The sequence below is a fragment of the Adiantum capillus-veneris genome, chromosome 24 (assembly GCF_014529385.1).
Source record: "Adiantum capillus-veneris isolate H3 chromosome 24, ASM1452938v2, whole genome shotgun sequence".
Taxonomy (NCBI): Eukaryota; Viridiplantae; Streptophyta; class Polypodiopsida; order Polypodiales; family Pteridaceae; genus Adiantum; species Adiantum capillus-veneris.
The window spans coordinates 63,124,877-63,144,966 of record NC_140954.1 but is presented as its reverse complement, the minus strand read 5'-3'; the positions used below and the strand labels follow the sequence as shown (position 1 = coordinate 63,144,966).

Sequence of the window (20,090 nt, the reverse complement as noted above, 5' to 3'; positions counted from 1 at the left end):
CTCTTGACTACAGGACGAAGCACATGGAAGAATATGCAATAGTCTTCGAGGGATCCGACATGGAGTGGTTGTCAGTGGATTTTCTCAAACATCTCTATGTGGCCAACAAAAACTTTCACTATCGCTTGTTGAGGTTTATTAAAGGGTTTACTGTGGGACTGCAGGACAAAGGATGAGGATGACCTCATAGAGTTGGGGATGGGGTGCATAGGCACGTTACCTTTGTAGATGGTAATGTCACACACCCTTTTCGACAACTGAAACTCACATTGGGACACTGGGAGTCAGAATAGTCTGAAAGCACATGCCTAGCTTTACTACCACCCATACATACTTTATTAGGGCGATCTTGTGTACTTCCAGACACCTTCTTGTCCTTTGATAGCTCAACTGCACCCCCATGTGGACCAATGCTTGATAGAATAGATTTGAGTTCTCATATACACTCTTATCTTCTTTTTGCAGGCTCCATATTCCAAGAGTAATTAATATGGAGCATAAGCAACTTGTCAAGAATTTGTAGATGCGCATGAAGGGTGCACACATGCACATTTATCAGTGGTATTGGAAGAATGGGATCCCGATTTGGATCGTCCATGTTTTGATTGGGGGGGACTTGCTGGTCACTACTTGAGGATACCGTGAAACCATTGTTGTAGTGCTTTACCCATTGTTTGTGTAGTGGATACACCTTTCGTAGAGTTGACTGTAACTTTGCCACCCTTACCCTTACCACCTTTCAACTTGCTGACCTTTGCACCCTTGCCCTCAGTTCCCATTGAGACTTTACTTTGGCAACAATAAATGCATGGAAAGAGATTCATTGCACCTTGCTTACACCCTAACATACACTTGAGTGTTTTCAAGTCTCCTACCAAATGCCACTCAACTTGGAACGTTCCAAGACCTAAAACACGCAATCTTTCTCCTTGTTGTTGCCAAATGATGTCAACGATTGCGGTGTGATTGAAATACTATTTTAGGACCTCATGTGTCTCATGTGGGAGATGAAAAGCTACTAGCCACCAAATATTCTTCTTTGACTGAACACCTAAATATGTGTTCCCCTTCTCATTGGTATTTAGCTTGACACCGACACCTGCCAAGGCTCCGCTCATCAATGTAACACTTACATTTTTGAGCCGTTGACCTTTAATAATCTGGCACTCATCAAACTTCATAACAAATATCACTTTGCCATCACACTCTTCCTATGTCAACCCATAAAATCTTATCATTGACTCTTGGAGCTTCAACAAGTCAACATACACATTCAATTGAACTCGTCCTAGCGGAAGGATTTTTTGTCTTCTAATGGCATGGCATTCTCCACATATTGAAATCCGACGAACAAGCTTGCAACATCATTATTGGTGCACTTTTTTGCAACATTGACACTGTAAGGCATTGGAAAAAACCTAAACAAACCTTTTGTCCGATGACCAAGTGTGACACTTCTATACAAAGATTCATAGGCCTTGAAACTTATTCATGCGCTGTCACACACCTCAATCATCTCTTGAGGCGACATAATCCTCTTTAGCTCACTGAAATACTTCTACCGAAAAACATTAGCATGCCAGCATTGGATGGATTATCTAGTAGCTCAACCAACTCCTTTGGCTTGATGATATGCTGCAGCAGAGCACGTCCCGTCGTTTGAGCATTGTAATCGATTCCCATGATCATTCAAGCCAAGTTCCTGCATATTGAATAAACTTTACACTAACCTGCAACAACTGTAAGAAATCAGAAGCTTGCATTCGTATTCCTATCGAGTTTGACGGACACATTTCTTTTGAGCTCCACCACTTGAGGATAGCAAGGAGATGCTTGTCTCTTGCGCATATTCTGTGAAGTGTGTTATAATTGAACATAGTTTTCTATTTGGCGCTCCTCCTCTTATTTTTGTTGCAGTACTTTTTGATTGAGATTTGCCATCTCATCATTCAGTTGCTTCGTCTTCTTGTTGGATTCCTCTCTGACTTGTTCTAGATCTTTTGTAGACTTCTCTTGCAATTATGAATAGGCAGCAAAGAGATGTTTACTTGCTTCCCTTTCATTGATGAAAGCTGAATACAATCTCCAACAAAATAGCCAAACTGTCTGGTTTGCCATCTCATCATTCAGTTGCTTCGTCTTCTTGTTGGCTTCCTCTCTAACTTGTTGTAGATCTTTCGTAGACTTCTCTTGCAATTATGAATAGGCAACAAAGAGATGTTTACTTGCTTCCCTTTCATTGATGAAAGCTGAATACAATCCCCAGCAGTAGCCAAGCTGTCCGTCTCTTCCATCTTCAATAAAATGGAGAAGCTCAGTGACATTACAAAAGGGTAGTGGTGCATTGGTCATTAAATCACCAGGGTAAATATAGCCATCAACCCATAAGTTGATTGCCTTGTACCCAATTCTCTGTAGCTGATTCGCAGCATTGGGATTCAATGTGCCAAGTCACACAATAGCGTACTTCTGCTCCAAATCAGTGTTTTATCGAGTTTGTTTTGGCCTATTAGTAATGTCTTGTAGTGGAGGGGGATTTGAATGACATGTTTGTTAGCTAATCAAGAAAATTAGAGAGAGAATGTGTAATGGTGATTGCTGCAAGCAGGGAAAGTTGTCTATGGAAGGAGAAAGTGGAGAGTGCTTAGAGATAGTAGAAAAGGATTATGTTGTGGAGGGAATAAAGAAAGGGAGTGCAGCTCAATCTCCTTTGAATTCAAATTGTTGATCTTGAGAGATTTAGAGAGAGAAATGCTACTGCACATAGAGGTAATGGAGTTTTCCATTGCTCTCACTTGGAGTTGGAGTGGGAGAAGAGGGAGAGAGAGAGAGAGAGAGAGAGAGAGAGAGAGAGAGAGAGAGAGAGAGAGAGAGAGAGAGGAGGGAGTGGGAGAGGGAGAGAGAAAGACATTAAAGGAAGAGAGTGCGAGAGAGAGTAGATCTGCAACCTTGGAAGATCTGTACTTTCTGTCAAATGTAGGTAGCATAGGATGTCCTCTCAATGATTGGGAGGTGGAAGTGACAACAGAGGAAAGGGAGGGAAAGAGAAAGAGTTGGCTCATGTTTTAGAGAGAGAATGCAACGAGAGAATATGCAAAATCTGCTTTTTTGGTCGGGGGACTTGAAAAGTGCTTCTTTTAATGAGAACTAAGTGAGAGAGAGTGTTTTATATGTTAGAGAGAGGAGAGAGATGGAAAAAAGGCATTTTAAAATTCAATTATCACCTCTCTTTTGGGTTAAAATAGCCTATTTTCATATACAAAATATACCAAGGGTATTTTTAAAAATCTCAGCATAGGCCTTTTTGCCCTCTCTTTTAGGCTTGGTCAAAGAGGCCCTCCTATACCCCATTCACTTCCTAATGATCAATCAAATTAGTAGATAACATCTATTTTAGCTTGCCTTCCTCCTAGAGGTTGTCGATTTGATGGGTCTACCTCATTCCCTTCCAACAAAGGTTGTATGCCTGGTGGGTCCACATTGTTGGGGTCTTTGAGAATGACTCCCATCACCTCACCTATCACCCTTTTCTATTGTTGTAGACTTCTCTTCTAAAGTAGCCATGACCTCAATGAAGAACTCATTAACAAAGGTTTCCAAGTCCACGTCATGTATGTCATAGAGAATTTCACTTTACCATGTGTCCCCTACATTTTAAGTATGCCAATGTCCTAGTCTTGCTTTGCCCTTATGGCCATGAGCCCTGGTCTTCCTAGTATGATTGGATATCCCTCCCCCTTGGTTGGTGATAGGTTTAGGGAGGGTAGATTAGAGAACCATTTATGGCATTGGCATAATAAAATGACACTTGAATGCAAAATAGGAGTAGAGTAGAATGTAGTCACAAATTTGAGTGATTGATTAAGAAAAAGTGTGTACAAAGATGTCATTGTATAGAGCTAGTGTAGGCATCTTTAGTAGCATCATGTGTAACATCACATAAAGGTTTCAAATCAACCCAACCAACTTGCAAACTCATGGTGACTTTTGAAGGCACTTTAGGAGCCCCTTAACTATCTCCACATCCTCTAGGAATGACCCCCATGTGTACCCACACTCCTTAGGTGCCTCTTACACCTTCTACCATATGGTTCTATGCCACCTATGCATACCAATAGACAAGAGGTGTTACACACAATCATAGGCTAAAGTCTAAAACCCTAACAACCCTCCCCGTGGGGTTTAAACTATGAAAATGGACATCTTTGACACAATCCAATCCAGGAGAAAAAGAACACCTCCAATCCAAAAGACCATCCCAATCCAAAAGACAAACCATCTCTAATGCCAGAGACACTGCACACCTCCCCTCAAATAGATGTATAAAGATTGAGACCAAGCTAATACAAGCAATCTTCAAACAAAATACATTGAGAGGTAATGCGAAAATAAAAACTCTAGAATGTAGTCATAGTCGTGGCCACAAGAGACTGGAAGATTGTTGCTATATTCTTCTTCATCTTCATCTTTGTCTTCCTCTACTAGACTGACTGAACTTCTAGGCCTTGGATTGCTGTTGGTGTTGCCTTTGTAATTCTTGAAGCACTTGGAAGCAGGATGATCCTTCTTCCCACAAAATGTTGCAAGTCTTCAATGCTAGGCAATCTTTGGCTATGTGCCCTTCTTAGCCAAGCCTGAAACAAGTTTTATTGCTAGAATTAATTGCAAAATATCCTTCCCCTGAAGTAGAATTCCTTCTCTACTTCTTCTCCTCAGATAGTAAAGAGATAATTATATATTGAAAATCTTGTGTTGGATTGTTCTCTTTGATGATGGTCACTATTTGGTCGAGCTATGATCAAAACTAGATGGCAAGGCTCCTAGAAGAACTGCAATTTTGTCCTCCTCTGGTATTACTCTATTCACATAAGCCAAATGTGTGGTCATGCTTTTAAGGTGATTGACCAAGCTTGCAACATCTTATTCATAATCCATTTTAATTTATATAGATCTTTCTTCTCCCATGCGGCTGATGAGGTTTCACAATCATTGATGAGGTGTACATAATTATCGTGTAGTGTAGTGATTATGATTCCTAATTCCTCCTTGTCTTTGACTTGGTTTTGTACACTCATAGCCCCTCTCTACATGTGTGCTCCATAAGTAGATGAGGGGTCACTAACTATCTGCTTGACTATTCTCCACAACCCCCTTTTTATTAAGTAGCCTTTCAACTTGGTTTGCCAAGTGTAAAATCCCTCTGCATTAAATTTTCTAAGCCCTTTCTCTTCCATTGTGTAAGACTAGAGGGGTCTTAGTGTTTGGAGACTCTCCAAGCACCAATGTCCGCCTCTTTTACAAGAGCACAATAACTTTTACGTTATATGTTGCAAATCTTTGTTGCGTTGGGATGCAATTCCTTGATAAATCATTCGAGAGATCATAGAGACTAAAGGCCTCTCCATACATCTCCATCCATCAATGCTACCAGATTTGCCATGGTGGTCCATAGAGAGAGAGAGAGAGAGAGAGAGAGAGAGAGAGAGAGAGAGAGAGAGAGAGAGAGAGAGAGAGAGAGAGAGAGAGAGAGAGAGAGAAGAAGAAGACGAAAATTTTTAACGTCGTGGGAAACTATCCCAAGAGACCTCAAAGATCTATCCGACGAGAATTGAACCCAAGACTTGTTATTCAAGAGGGAAATGGAATAACCAATCTACCACACTTGAATGATAGAAAGGTGGTCCATCGAGTGTGTGTGTGTGTGTATGTGTGTGTGTGTGTGTGTGTGTGTGTGTGTGTGTGTGAGAGAGAGAGAGAGAGAGAGAGAGAGAGAGAGAGAGAGAGAGAGAGAGAGAGAGAGAGAGAGAGAGAGAGAGAGAGAGAGAGAGTATCCCTTTTGGTGTGACACACCTCTTCACTCAGGGTGAAGCCGCTCTTCACATTAGTGATTTTGAGCTTGCTTGATCCTCCTTTGAATAGTCCTTGTGGACACTTTGCTAATAGGGAGACCAAAAACTCTACCTTTCTTGTGGGAAATACGTCTTAACAGAGGATGGAGGCCTCCCAAAAATTTCTTCCTAATCAGTTTGCCCACATTGTGGGAAGGGCCCCTTGGTAGTGAGGCTTAAGCCCTTTTTGGAGCTCATTTGCAAATAGGGTGCTCGTGGGAGTGGCTCTTTGTGGAACCCAAAATGAACAGAATGGTTTTTAAAATGCATCCTTGCATCTGCGTGTAGCCAAGATATCTAGCATGTGCCCATCCGTTTGTAGCCAGGATATCCAGTGCGTGCCCATTGTGGACGCACCTAGAAACTTAGGTGGTTGCATGCAGCTTGATATGGCCAAAATAGCCTATGCAATTTGACCCGATATCCTCTAACTCGATGACTTTTACCTTTAGTGGGCTAACCACATGGCCCTTCCACTTTAGTTGTATAGAGGGTTCCACAAAGCACACCTATGAATTCGGTCGTGCAGTGTAAACACACACACACACACACACCTATCTTTAGCAAGAAAGTTGAAGGGGCTAATAAACTTGGAATATAGTGTTTAAGAGCTCATCCTTTGACTAATCAACTCCATAGTGGTAGCAGTGTCACACATGGGTGTACATATCTCATCACAATGAGTGATTAGTGAGAGTAAATGAAAAATGCAGCCTAAATGTGATATAAAAGAAGTTGATTCAATCAAAATGGTGAGAGAAGAATTCCAATGTAATCTAGCATAGAGAAATGCCTAGGACCTAAGAGATTAGGAGATGCCAATCTCGTGTAAGGTCTGATACCATATGATAGGTTTAGAGAGGGTAGATTAGAGAAACAATCATGGAATTGGTATAATAAAATGACACTTGAATACACAATAGGAGTAGAGTAGAATGTAGACACAAACTTGATTGATTGATTAAGCAAACTCTACCCAACCAATTTGCAGACTTGTGGGTGCCTTTCAAGGCACTTTAGGAGCCCCTTCACTATCTCTATGTGAGTCCACACTCTCTAGTAATAACCCCCATGGGTACCCACACCTCTTAGGTGCCTTGTCCATATGCTACCACATGGTTCTATGCCACCTATGCATCCTGGTAGGCAAGAGGACACAAGCATAGCTTAAATCTTAAAACCTTAACAATTTGCATCATAAACACATCCACATCTACCTCCATGTCAAAGGATGTCACTTTGACAACATTTGATACACCCATAGAACGTAGCTTCATGTTGCTGGTCATCTTTTCTTGACATGGGGTTGGTGGCTATCTAACCTCCAAGCCTAGGCAATGCATCATCTACTCACTCTTGATGCAAATGTGTACCTTGAAATCCTTATGATGCTTGAGATTAGTTTCCCTTGATGTGGGCATCTATGATGGGCTCTAGGTTTCTCCCAAAGATGGCACCTATGATCTTGGACTTTGGTCCCCTGATGCTTAGTCTACTACCTCGTCGCGGTGGGTGCTAAGTGGAGTAGCTAGGGCCAAGTAATTTGGTCCGTATATAGAAACATCATTAACCAAATCATATGGTTATGAAGACTCACCAAGAGTAAAGTTCAAGATGCCGATTTCATGTTGTGGCTTAGCTTTTTCTTGTCAGACTACCCTCAAGTTCGTTTTCATCCTCCACCTTGAGAAGCTTCCTTGTTCCTCACTCATTTCACATGCATGGCATCTACCTCATCCACCTTGGCCATAATGTTTTCCTTAGCTTTCTCATTGCTACATTCTCCTACAGAAGACTACAAAGTGCCTATGTTGTAGGAAGTTGAATTGATAAAAAATTGCACAAAAGGACAAAATTGCGTGCGGAGTATTGCCAATAGTGGAAATGAACCCAAATCAAAATTCTTCCCCATAGAACAAAGATCAATCCCAAATGTCGCCCCACGAACGCTCACCAAGAATCACCTCAATCGAAGAATGTGAGCTAGAGGGTTGCTAGTGAGGCTACCCTAGATGTTGAAGTCCTCTTTGGTACCAATTGTTGGAAATATAGCTGCACCTTCTTGAATTGTTCCTCAAACTTATTAAAATTGAAACTGGAAGACTCTACTTCTTTTTTATAATTGAAATAAATAAAAGAAAGAACTAGGTTTCTTTAAGCATTTGAATATTCATTTTTGCTTCAAAAGGAAAGGATGAGCTTTTAAGCATAGTAGGTGAAAAAATCCTCTGTTTCTTAGGAAAAAATGTGGTTTTCCTTCTTGAATTTGAGTGGCAAGACGGTGAGGTCCTATTGAAACACCTATAAAGAGGTAGAACTTAAGTTATAATTGAGGAAATCCTTTACTAACTTATTGTGTTTATTATTTCCTTTTAAGTGGGACTCCAATTGCATACTCTAGTTTTTATATGATACATCTTAGTTAGAGTTTATTGATATAGAACTAAGATTGTTGTTTTTGGCTATTTTAGACCTCTATATGGGCTCATCTTAGCCTACCCTCTTTAGGATTCCTCTCTATTGTTGCTTTATTCATACTTTCTTACATGAAACCTTACACTCTTGCTTGCTGACAATTACCTACTATGCTTGGGACTCAGTCAAGCCTAAAATCTTACACTAAAGCAACTACTATGCTTCATGACATGCCTCCTCACTTGTAGGTAGGCTTTTACAGTCTACTTAATATTGAAGAAAGTACATAATGCACAAATGAGTGCGATAGAAAAGTATGTTGGAGAGTTGGCATAGTGTCTCTCCAAGATTTATGAAGAATGAAAGTCATGCCATGCTCCATAGCCTAGCTCCTACTACATAGGCATGAAAAGCTAGAATGAGCTTGTGTTGATGGCTCCATAGTATCTCTCCTCGAAGCTTTCACCAAAAGCTCTATGACCTCCCATCACAAGTGATATTTTGCATTAGAAGATGTATGGAGGTGAAATTTACACATTATAATATTTAAAGATGGAGAGATGCATTTTGTGCATTGCGATGCTTGCGCCCATCAAAAAAAGGAAAAATTTTATTTGTATGATATGCACATTTGGTTTGGAGTTGGCACAATTCTCTACATTTATAATAATACCATAAGCAATGTGCCCTTACATCACTTCTGATGTTCTTGCTCTTAGGGTAGGTTGAATCTACAGTATTGTTCGCCCCTAAGCTCTCTCTCTCTCTCTCTCTCTCTCACACACACACACACACAAACAAACAAACTCGCACTCTTTGAGGCAAGCCTTGAAGGTTACAAAGAGCTGCACTCCAATTAGAGTAGCCAAACGCTCTCTGTCTTCAACCTAGGTAATCAAGTATACACTACTAGTAGACCTACCCCTCTCTCTCTCTCTCTCTCTCTCTCTTTCTCTACGTTCCAAGAGCAACATCTCGGACATGAAGTTGTTCAAGCACTTTTTGTGCTTGATGAAGTACACGCAATGCTCCACAGCCCATGGCTAACAAGATCATCGTGAATTCTTTTGCCCATATCAGCATCTTGCATAATGCCATGTGCCTTCAAGATACAAGCGTACATGATTGCATTTGGATAGCTTTCCTCTCTTTGCATCTGCAGAAAACAGCCCAGAGCTTCTTGCCTTGCCTTTGTTGGGCATATTCCGCAATCAATGCATTCCAAGAGACTACATTCCGGATAGGAAGCTTGCCAAGCACGTCGTTTTCTATCAACAGCCTTTGATTAACAATATCATCATGAGCTCTTTTGCCCACACCAACATCTTGCATGATGCCAAATGCCTTCAAGATGTACATGTAGGTGATTGCATTTGGAGAGATGCCCTCTTTTTGCATCTACTGAAAACCGCCCAGAGCTTCCTGGCCCTACCCTTGTTCGGGCATATCCCGCAATCAATGCATTCCAAGAGACAACATTCTAGACAAGAAGCTTGTCACGGACTTGTTGCGCTCAGACAAGTACACCACACTTGACATACTTATTGGCCTCGGTTGGGCATATCCCGCGATCAGTGCATTCCAAGAGATGACATTCCGGACAAAAAGCTGCTCGAGCACTTTGTACACTTTATGAAGTACACCACATTTGGCATACATGTCAACCAACAACCCTTGACTAACAATATCATCATGAACTCTTTCGCCCATACCATACCAACATTTTGCATGATGCCAAATGCCTTCAAGATGCAAGTGTAGGCGATTGCATTTGGAGAGATGCCCTCTCTTTGCATCTTCCAAAAACAGCCAAGAGCTTCTTGGCCTTGCATTGTTGGGTATATCCCGGAATCAATGCACTCCAAGAGACAACATTCTGGACACTAAGGCTTTGTTGGGTATATCCCGGAATCAATGCACTCCAAGAGACAACATTCTGGACACTAAGGCTGGGTTCAGACTGAACCAATGGAAGAAACAAGTCTTGGCAAATCTGCTGCTACCTAGTGTGAACACTGTGGAGGAGGAAAAGTGAAAAGTGAAGGGGGCTGAGAGAGGCCATCAACTCTTCCGAGGGGAGGGGAGGTCGGAAGAAACATGGAGGGCCTGACAGAAGAGTGCCTCAACTCCAACCAATCAAATTTCGCCATGACATCCCTTTGCATTTTTCTTCACCGCCTATTCTGAACCCACCCTAAAGCTCGTCAAGGACTTGTTGCGCTCGGACAAGTACACCATACTTGACATACATATTGACTAACGTGTTGGCTATGTGTTATTTTCAAGTAATCCACATCGCAATTATCAAATCTCTCTCCCCCTGCAATCAATGCACTCCAAGAGACAACATTCCGGACACGAAGCTTGTCAAGGACTTGTTGCGTTCACACAAGCACACCACACTTGACATACATACTGACTAACGTGTTGGCGAAGTATGTGTTATTTTGAAGCATATATCCTGCTGCCTTGCCCCCCCCTCCTCCTTGATGCCCAAGTCCCCAGCAATTTGTCAAAGGTTGTTCAAGTAGAAGAAGAGTAGACTCTTTAATTTGCATTACATTTGACTGAAGGAAAAAACAATGGATAGAGGGAAACTTTACACACATGAAAGCCCAGCTGTGGTCATCAAAACATGTAGTAGGATACTTTTTTCAATGTAGTTATAACAAGGTGTGGAAAACCTATAGCATCAGAAGAGGAGACTAAACTCTTGTGTATTTGTATTCATTAATTGTTATGCTCCCTTGTCAATCACTTGCAATCAAAGCCGAATTCAGCGAAAAGGCAATACAAATAAAAAATCTTATCTTCTTTTGCTCCTGAAATTTGGAGAAGTTTGTCTATTTCTGGTCTTTTGTTGGACAAATACATAGCATTGCAAAGTAATAAAACACCCGTGCCCTGAAGGACCATAAGCACTTTGTAACTCAACAGAGATGATGATACATGTGAATTGCTTGAAGCATTCCTGCTCATAGGGAGCATAAGCAAATTAACACCATTTTTTTGTTTTGACATCTATATGTTATTTGCTTTGATGTACCGATGGCATCATGAAATAGACACATTATTTTCACCCACAAAAAAAAGACCTGATAGAAACCTAAAGCTGCACAATGCATCAGCTACTACACACACATGCCACCTTTTTGTTTCATTATACAAAAAATTGCTACACAAAAGAACCTCAACTAGTGAGCACTTTTTTACAACGGAAAAGAAAATCTTCTAGCTCAACTAGTTCAGTATACAACATATTTGAGCCATCTTGCTGATTTACACTCAAAGAATCAACGGTTACATGCCTTTGCAAACCTTTTGTACACACCTTCCACAGAGAAACAATCACAAAGTGATTCTATCATCAGTTCCACATCAAAACAGGACATGAATCATTGCTGATTGGAACTGGCTGGCAACTCCAGCCCTGCGATTTCTTTCAATGGTTTCCATCTCACCTTCCTCCTGTTAAAAAAATAGTACATAAAGCGTAAGCTTGTTAATAAAAAGAAGCCAAGGAGCATAAATGATAGAACAAGGTCAGGACTCATGACGGCCAACATAAGGTGCACATGGGGGAGGGGGGGGGGGGCACAACCCATGCAGCCCACAAGCCACTTAATGAGTGGCCCAGCCCCATATGCACACATTAAAGTCTTAAGGCCCTAAAGTGCCACATGGAGAACATCCAACTATTCAATCCAATGGTCAAGGAATTGTAGCAAAAATCCCCACTCCCCCTCTTTAAAGGGAAGTGCCAGGTATAGACTCGTGGTAGCCACCCACAAGACAATATAGCCATCAGCTCCATTAGCCAAAGAAACAGAGCTCACAGAATGCATGCATGAATGGAGCACCTTGGAAAGCACTCTGCATCAAGCACTTCATAGACATTAAATCAAACAATGCTTTTAATGAATATGTGATTATATTTATGAAGATAGTAAATCTGCCTGCACCCAATTCTGCTCGATAGCGACGAGTGCACTTGATCCGTTGAAACAGTATAGGTGCAAGCAATCTTTGTTAAGAAATCCAGAATATTATCAAGAATGGAGAAATGTTTCACGTGCAATCCATTTGGCAGTACCCAATTATGATCCTCAAGAGATGCACAACATACAAGTGAGTGCATATAAGCAACAAAGTAGACAGTGTCACACAATAGGGGTAGCTTGGTTTTCACAACGTGTGAACAGATGAAGGGTGTCATCCCTCTATGGAAGAACGACATTAAAACTATTCTTTCCAACTGATACTTTACCAAGTCCCGCACTCTGCGATTACTCTGACCCTTGGTTGTAAAGTCGGCAAAAGAGCCAAATACTGCAGCTCCGCTTTTGAAAGCACCTACAAAACCAAAATCAACGACTGGTTAACTTTGTTGCATCTCTCTACACGTAATCTAATCTCCTTGTAGCCACTGCAGACTATACCTTTGCCTCTAAGATCCAGACAACCAATCCCTTGCTGTCCTCAGGGATCAGAGAAAGCCTGTAATCGACCTCCGGAGGATAATACCACCGGACAATCTTTTGCTTGCCTAGGTGGGGCTGGGGACAAAAACCATTTCTGAAAGACAGGTTAGCCATAAAACCATGATATTTAGAGAAATCAGCAACAACTTACACCAAATTCACCTACAAACACATCAAAGCAAGCAATCAAATGAACAATTCATTGCTTGCCTAGGTGGGGCCGGGGACAATAACCATTTCTGAAAGACAGGTTAGCCATAAAACCATGATATTTAGAAGAATAGACAACAGAGTTGCACCAAAATCACCTACAAACTAATGAAAGCAAGCAATGAACTCTGACATGGCATGAAAACATGCTGCCGCGACCGAAAGGCTCTCAACTGATGGTGCTGTTAAAGTTTAAGCATCTCAAGTGAATGGCCCAATGTGAGCCCATTGGTTATTTTTGTCTTTAGGTATTTCACTTATTTGACATGATTCTGGTAGGGCAATTTGATTGTTGGGGGGCGTGAGGGCGGAGGGGGGGGGGAGGACGGGGTGGGGTTACTTAGGGTCCCTAGGCTGATATATAAGTGCACCCTGAGCCCCCGTTACAACCGATCATTAATTGATTGCCCAGTTGGTTGGTTCAGCATAGCTCTACGTTTCCACATCGTCGACTTTGTCATGGTATCAAAGCCCTCGACTCACTGATCTTGGGGAGAGTGTGGCACGTGGCAGAGAAAGAGGTTGCCTTTTTCTACTCTCGCAGGGACACTTGTAGCTGTGGACGCTAAGCTCTGGTGGAAAGGCCTGCAGAGACGTGTTTTTGAAAAAGGTACATGCAGGGGAGCCTTCACGGTGCCAGCGTTTGAGAAACGCTCCAGCTTCTGAAACGCTCTATGACTAGCGGCATTTTGAGCTTTGGAGGGAAGGCGCTTTAGGCCCAGGGATCCTGTAGCATTTTGAGACGCCTGTCTGCGAGCAAGTCTGGCGGCAACATCGTGCTGAAACGCACGGGAACTATGTTCAGCATTCTGAAATGCAGGGAACTACGACGCCCCAAGTTCTAATTTCCAGGCCAGCTTGCTAACACAAAAGACAAAGGTGTTCTTGGCAGCGTTTAAAACGCTAGGTCGTCTGGCCTCTATCGGCGGCTTTACCAGCAGGTGGAAGTTGGTCTCTCTCTATTGCATATTGAAACACAAGTGACAAGGCAGCGTTTTGATAGACAGAGCTGAGTTTGGTGCTTGCATTTTGAAACACAAGGAAAGAAGAGAAACGGCCAGTTTGCTGCAACAGAGGAGCTCTTCACCGACAATGGGTGAAGGCGTCTTTGCTTTAGCATTTTGAAACGCTATGGAATCGGGCATATTCTTTGGCAAGGAATGGTTTCCAGCAACCACGGTGAACCAAGTTCAAACATGGCTATGGAAAGTATATGGGCTAGTACTCAGTTAGCTGCCTTGGTAATTAGGAAGTTGAAACATGCATACGCGATGGCGGCAAGGATACTACACCAAGCATTGCCGGAAGGAAAGCTGGATTCTGATGGTCTCGGCTATTTTCTCATTGAATTGGAAGGTGTCTCAAGAAAGGAGAAAGGAAAAGACAAGCTTGACAAGGACGGCAAATACAGTGATTCTACTGAGGAGATCGGCCTGGCACACGTGGCAACCGCCACTGTGGCTACAGTGCCAGATTTCTAGCATGATGGCCATTGCCACGACATGATTCAGCCAAAGAGAGGCTTGTGAGCGGCAGAGAGGGGCAAAAGGAGCTCCCTATACTTGATTTGAACCCGTGTGTCAGAGTTCAAGTTATTTGTGTTTGAACCCGTGTGTCGAAGTTCAAGGCACATGCATCTGGATTCTGGCAAGGAACCAACACGACGTATACAAAACAATATGGATGTGCGCGCAATGCATTGTTGTTGACCGGATTATGGATAGGATGTGTTCCGAAAGTTCATTGTCTTGGAAACCTTGGACGTGATGTGTTTACAATTTACGAACGAGGATTCTTGGGCGTTGTGTGGTCTACTATTCAACTTCCTATAAGGCAACCGGTGCTCAAGATGACATTCTATTCCAGAACAAGTTTTTGGTTGCATAACTGATGTGTATCCAATGGAAGTTGCCTCTCCAAGGGTGTCCATGGTAGCTTCTTCATCGAATTGGCCTTCCTATATATGTCCACTATGAGCCATCATCCTGTTAAACGTTACAGGAGCATTAGTGAGACCGAAAGGCATCACCAAGTACCCATACAATCCGAAGGATGTCCTAAACGTGGTCTTGTATACATCTCCAAGAGCGATTTTGGTTTGATGATAGCCACTTTTCATAATCAATTATGCTAAAACACCAAGAACCCTATAGTCTGTCAAGTATATCATCGATCTTGGGTATTGGAAACCTGTTCTTGATGGTGATTTTATTGTCAGCTTTGTAGTCAATGTACATTCTTCAAGGTCCATCTTCCTTCAAAACAAGAAGCACTAGTGAACAAAAGGCGATGTACTAGGTTGAATTACACCCTTTACTAGAAGTTCTTTGTCTTTGATCATTATTTCTTCATTCTGGCCTTTGCTCATCCTATAAGGAGGCCGGTTCCGTAACGTATTGCCAGGTATCAAATCAATGGTATGATTTTTAGATCTCTCGCAAGGTAGCTATCCAGGAAAACCCTCAAAGAACAATCGGCTTAAGCTTGCAGAAATTCTTGGTGTTCTTTTGCTACCTTAGACAAATTTGAAATTTTATGTTCTTCTAAATCTCTCAAAAAGATCAAGTAAACAAAAAGACTGGATTCCATAACTCTAGAAATGGCCCAAGCCGATACAAATGGGACGGACTCACTCTTTAATTTTACATCTAGGATGATTTCTTTGCCCTTCTCATTTGTCAATGTTGCTTTCCTAGCCCAAGAGTCGACCACGACACGGTTCTTGTGGAACCAAAGCTCTTACCACCCACATATGCAAGGACGTGTGATAGCTAGCTCCAAAGTCTACAATATTTCAAGAAAATCAAACTAATCAACAGAGCCTCGTGATAGGAAAATATGGGGGCCACATAGGCAGCACACACGTGCAAAGGACAAGGCCTTATCTTACTGGACAATATACAACATGTAAGAGAAGATGTGGCTCACTTTTACAAGAAGATGTGCCTCAATTCTAAGTAAAGAACCTCTCAAGGCAATCAACAATCTAGGAAATAAGGAACAACTGCACATCAATTTAGTGAGGTTATATAAATGCCAGGAAAACAAGGGCGTGAAAGTAACATCCTTGTAGTGAAGAGTCTCTCAAGCCACTCAGCAATTTAACGCCGTGAAATAGAGCAGCTCAGCATCCAATTAGAGAACACAGGAAATGAAAAGATCCAAGAAAACAAGGGGTGGTAAGGAAAAACTATACTAAGCAGGCATTTCAACTTGCACGTGCAGGATATATAACAATAGTTTCAATAAGTGTCAGACCTTGAGCGAGAGATAAAAGGCTTACAGGTCGGACTGCATGAACTTTTGAAAGATAAGCCTCAACGTCACCGAGACCACGAGCAGTAAGGTCAAGAAAGTGGTAGCCTCGAACCCTCAGCCGTGAAGCATATCTACCCTCCACGCCACCCTCATGAGGGGGATAGAAAGCAATAGCCTTATGATTCTCCACATCCGCCTCCCACTGGTCGAGGTCAAATCCAAGTAGATCACCTCCTATAAAATCTTTAAACTCAAGACCACAGACTACAGTCCTCCCTCGAGGCCCCCTTCTTGATGGCACAACCATTGTTCCACCTACAACAAAACAAGAAAGCAACACAAAGTTTAGTGCTGCTATGATGGATACCACCAGGCTCACAAACGATCTCCATCTCCCCCATCGTAAAAGTTATGAGCAATTTGTGACTTGACCACCTCTTGGCTATGACCAAACCATTTCAGAAGACTCTGGAAATTGTAGTAGCTAGATGGAAAATGCTAGTTGTTAGTTGGCAATGCCACTCAGACTACTCCAACACAATGCTCACCACCACTTAGATATGTAAAAGGCAAAACGTAGGACACAAAAACAGATATTGATATATGCAAAGAGGATAACAAACCAATCAGAGCACATTTAAACAGTACATCATAGTACAACTAAGGTCACAAACTGGGAAACTTGAAACGCAATACAGACAGAGATCAAGGTGGGAGAACGGCAGAGGCAGAGAAACCTTCACATTAATAAGATTAAAATGATAAGTGCAATCACCTCCATCATGACTGGCACCTATCTATAAAAAAAAAGGCAAAGAAGAAGCAAATATATGCAGAAATATAAATTTTGAACCACTAATTTAGGGATTATGAGCTTACTGAAAATAGAAAGCTATGCACCAAAACATCTCACTGTATCATGCAAAACAAAGTCATTCTCGTATTCGTTGTCGAGAATATATTGTTGGACAACTGAAGCGATGGTGACTGTTCTAAAAAAGAAAAACAAGCTTTTATATAATACACGGATTGGGACGACAAAAGGACATTAATAAGGCTGTTCACATTTCATGACAGCTTTTTTAATTACTTGCTGATCAAAAACTCGCCATGACCTTCGCCTTCTGATTTGTAAAAAGCTACATTGGTGGTCTAAATTGCTGCATTCAAGTGCATGGACTGCCTAATATAGCTCACCAAAAATCTAGATTCTCAAGTATGAACTTCATTATGCTCTGAGAAGATCCATTTACACTGGCGGTAGCAAGAGCAGGACTGGCATGGGCACCCTACCATTAAATGCCTAAGGTTTTTATTCTGATGTGAAATAAAAAATGTAAGATGATATGGCGTTTGCAGTAACAAATAATCAAGCCCCGGCTCCTGAATGGCGTCTACATAGGGTAGCACAACCCTAACAACTTGTCACAAGATGTATGCAAGACCATATGTTGCCAACCATGATGCCACTGGCTCTTGTAATTACAACGATCATTTGGACCCTCCTGTCCAACACTGGGTGCACTAAGGAGACCTAGTTTAAGCTTTTATACAAGCATCTGGCCACGTCGCAGAATGTGCTTATTCGTTCAAATTCAATTATGGTGATGGCTGCACCACCATAAAAATACACAAGGATCACAATTATCATATACTGACACACCAGTTTAGGTGCCATTGTCAAAGCAACATACACTAATTCTTCGTGCTGGCAGTCATCTTAGAATGTTTTCAAGAGTCCATGTGCAGAAAGTAACTTGACTTCTCATAGAGGAAACCTTGGTGCAACTGACTTACCCGCGAAAGGACAGTATGCCAAGAGCGCAGCCCTCTGTCGGGTGATTGCACCCCTTTTGCATAAGCCGTAGATACTGCTATTTCTACAGGAGGAAGCATTTGCCGGGGTAGACTTGCTTGCACATGCTGCTCTGCAGCTCTTAGATATGGCTATGGAGGATGATGGGTTGGATGATACGGGGAGAAGAAGGCGCCCATTCGGCGCAGTCTGCAGAGCTGCCATCACCTCGCCTTTGGGCAGCTTCCAAGAAGATCAAACGAGCTTTTCTGCCATATCATCAAGCCTTCTCTATTCCAGCCCTCTAGCAATCCTGCTGCCTCTCTTTTCCTCGCTCTCGCTCATTATCCGTGGAGTAGAGCCGCCACCTCTCATTTTGAAAAGCGCATTTGTCCTTTGCATACTGTGTCCGCCCAATTAAGTTTAGATGGCAAGCACAATTAGAAGGTTTAGTAGTACTAAGAACTTGTGAGGAACTCAAGAGCCTCCATGATACCCTGTGTGTGCGCACGTGCGCGCATGTGTGTGTGTTTAAAGTTTGTTAAAAAATGTATATAAAGTATGCCAAGTGTGAAGCATCAAATGGCCATCAGCCCTTCTGATGCAAATGGGTATACTTGTATATAATTTTTTAAAACCACCAATCAATAGTTTTTCTTGGATATCCGTGATGTAGTTTGTTTTTACAAAAGTAATATGTTGTCAATAGATTTTGAGATAATCAACTCAGTTTGTTTGACTTAAGAAAGTAATGAAGCATACTTTTCCAAGGTTTTATGATTACAAAGATTGAAAAAAAACAAGATTTCACCGTCTTTCTATGATTTACTCTCCTCAATCCGTGCGCCAAAAGACCTAGTAGTTTTTTGTAACAAGTCAATAAATGTAGAGAAGCATTTTTTCAAGTAATCATTAAACAAGAAGTGCAGACATAGCTAGATAGCAACCCCGACATTTATTGATATTCTAAAACCTCAGAAATCTAGCACCGATACCTTATTGTGTCAACAGGTTTCTTAGAGGCAAATGTGGGTATCATTAAACAACTAGATCAAACATTGGTTTCAATGAATCCTAAGTCAAGAAAACCATATTAAAGCTCAAGCCCAAGCAAAAACCGATCTTTATCAATAAATACCGGAAGCATCAGAGTGCCATGACTTCATCTTGCTACTTTATTATTATTAAAAACAAGGCAGCAAAGCAAAATCTGAAGGGCCGAAAGTGATACAACTGGTAAGCAAGCAAGCAAGCCAGTATCCCCTTACCAACAAGTCCTAATTCTTAGTAAGATAAGAGGATGGGAGGGCCAAGATACCCTTCTCAAATCCATATTAATCATCCATAGTGAGAACAACCTTAGGCAAATCATATCCTAGCCATTTCGTAAGCTCAGAGTCAAAGACCAACAAAACAAAGCACAAAATGAGAGCAATCAGACTATAAACCATAGTGAGAACCATATTGTAAACCCAGAAAAGCAACCAGAATGTAAGCCGAAGTAGCAAGCTAGAAGCTGTCCAAGACTAAGTGAAGGTCAGGTAACTCTCGACATGGCCACACCATACTAAGGCAAAATGACAAAGTCTAGATGTAAAATAAGAATTCATCCAATATTAACTGTATTTCCAAATGAATGACAATAGTTATAGATGTAGCGGGGATAATATGTCATGCTCTCTACAGTGAGTGCTCCTCAGTGCAATGTGCGTGAGATATCACTCCAACAGAATGAAAACACATAAGACAATGAATAATAGAGAAAACAACATTACGACTTAACAATGGAACCTGAACAGCATGGGACTTGACGAACTTAAGGAAACCAGTACAGACTCTGGCATGGCAGCACACTTAGCTCCAGCCCAAAACTCACGGGTACAATGGGGGTGTCGAGGCTCAACTATGCACCCGATGCTAGACTCAAGATGAATGACCATACAAAGTAGATGACGATGATAGAGTCCCTGATGACTCCAACCAACCACACATATGTATCTCCTAAAGAGCCACCAACGGCTGGCAGATATCCCAATCCAGCTA

General features: G+C 41.8%; 1 protein-coding gene across 1 annotated transcript; it reads right to left on the bottom strand.

Moving 5' to 3' along the window:
- Positions 1 to 11,435: 11,435 nt before the first annotated feature.
- Positions 11,436 to 18,396, bottom strand: NDHN (NADH dehydrogenase-like complex N). The gene is made up of 5 exons (XM_086498020.1): positions 18,050 to 18,396; positions 16,278 to 16,567; positions 12,743 to 12,859; positions 12,571 to 12,656; positions 11,436 to 11,771 (listed from the first exon to the last, which is right to left on the bottom strand). The coding sequence occupies exons 1-5, from the start codon at positions 18,270 to 18,272 to the stop codon at positions 11,699 to 11,701; spliced, it is 789 nt and encodes a 262-aa protein (XP_086354146.1). The 5' UTR covers positions 18,273 to 18,396; the 3' UTR covers positions 11,436 to 11,698.
- Positions 18,397 to 20,090: the final 1,694 nt, after the last annotated feature.

Bases quoted from the DNA above. Each gene is read 5' to 3' on its own strand.
- NDHN (XM_086498020.1), bottom strand. From the start codon at position 18,272: ATGGCAGCTCTGCAGACTGCGCCGAATGGGCGCCTTCTTCTCCCCGTA. The intron at 12,860-16,277 runs GTAAGCCTTTTA...TTTTGTCCCCAG, and splicing joins AAGTTCATGCAGTCCGACCT to CCCCACCTAGGCAAGCAAAA. The intron at 12,657-12,742 runs GTATAGTCTGCA...TTGGTTTTGTAG, and splicing joins TCTGGATCTTAGAGGCAAAG to GTGCTTTCAAAAGCGGAGCT.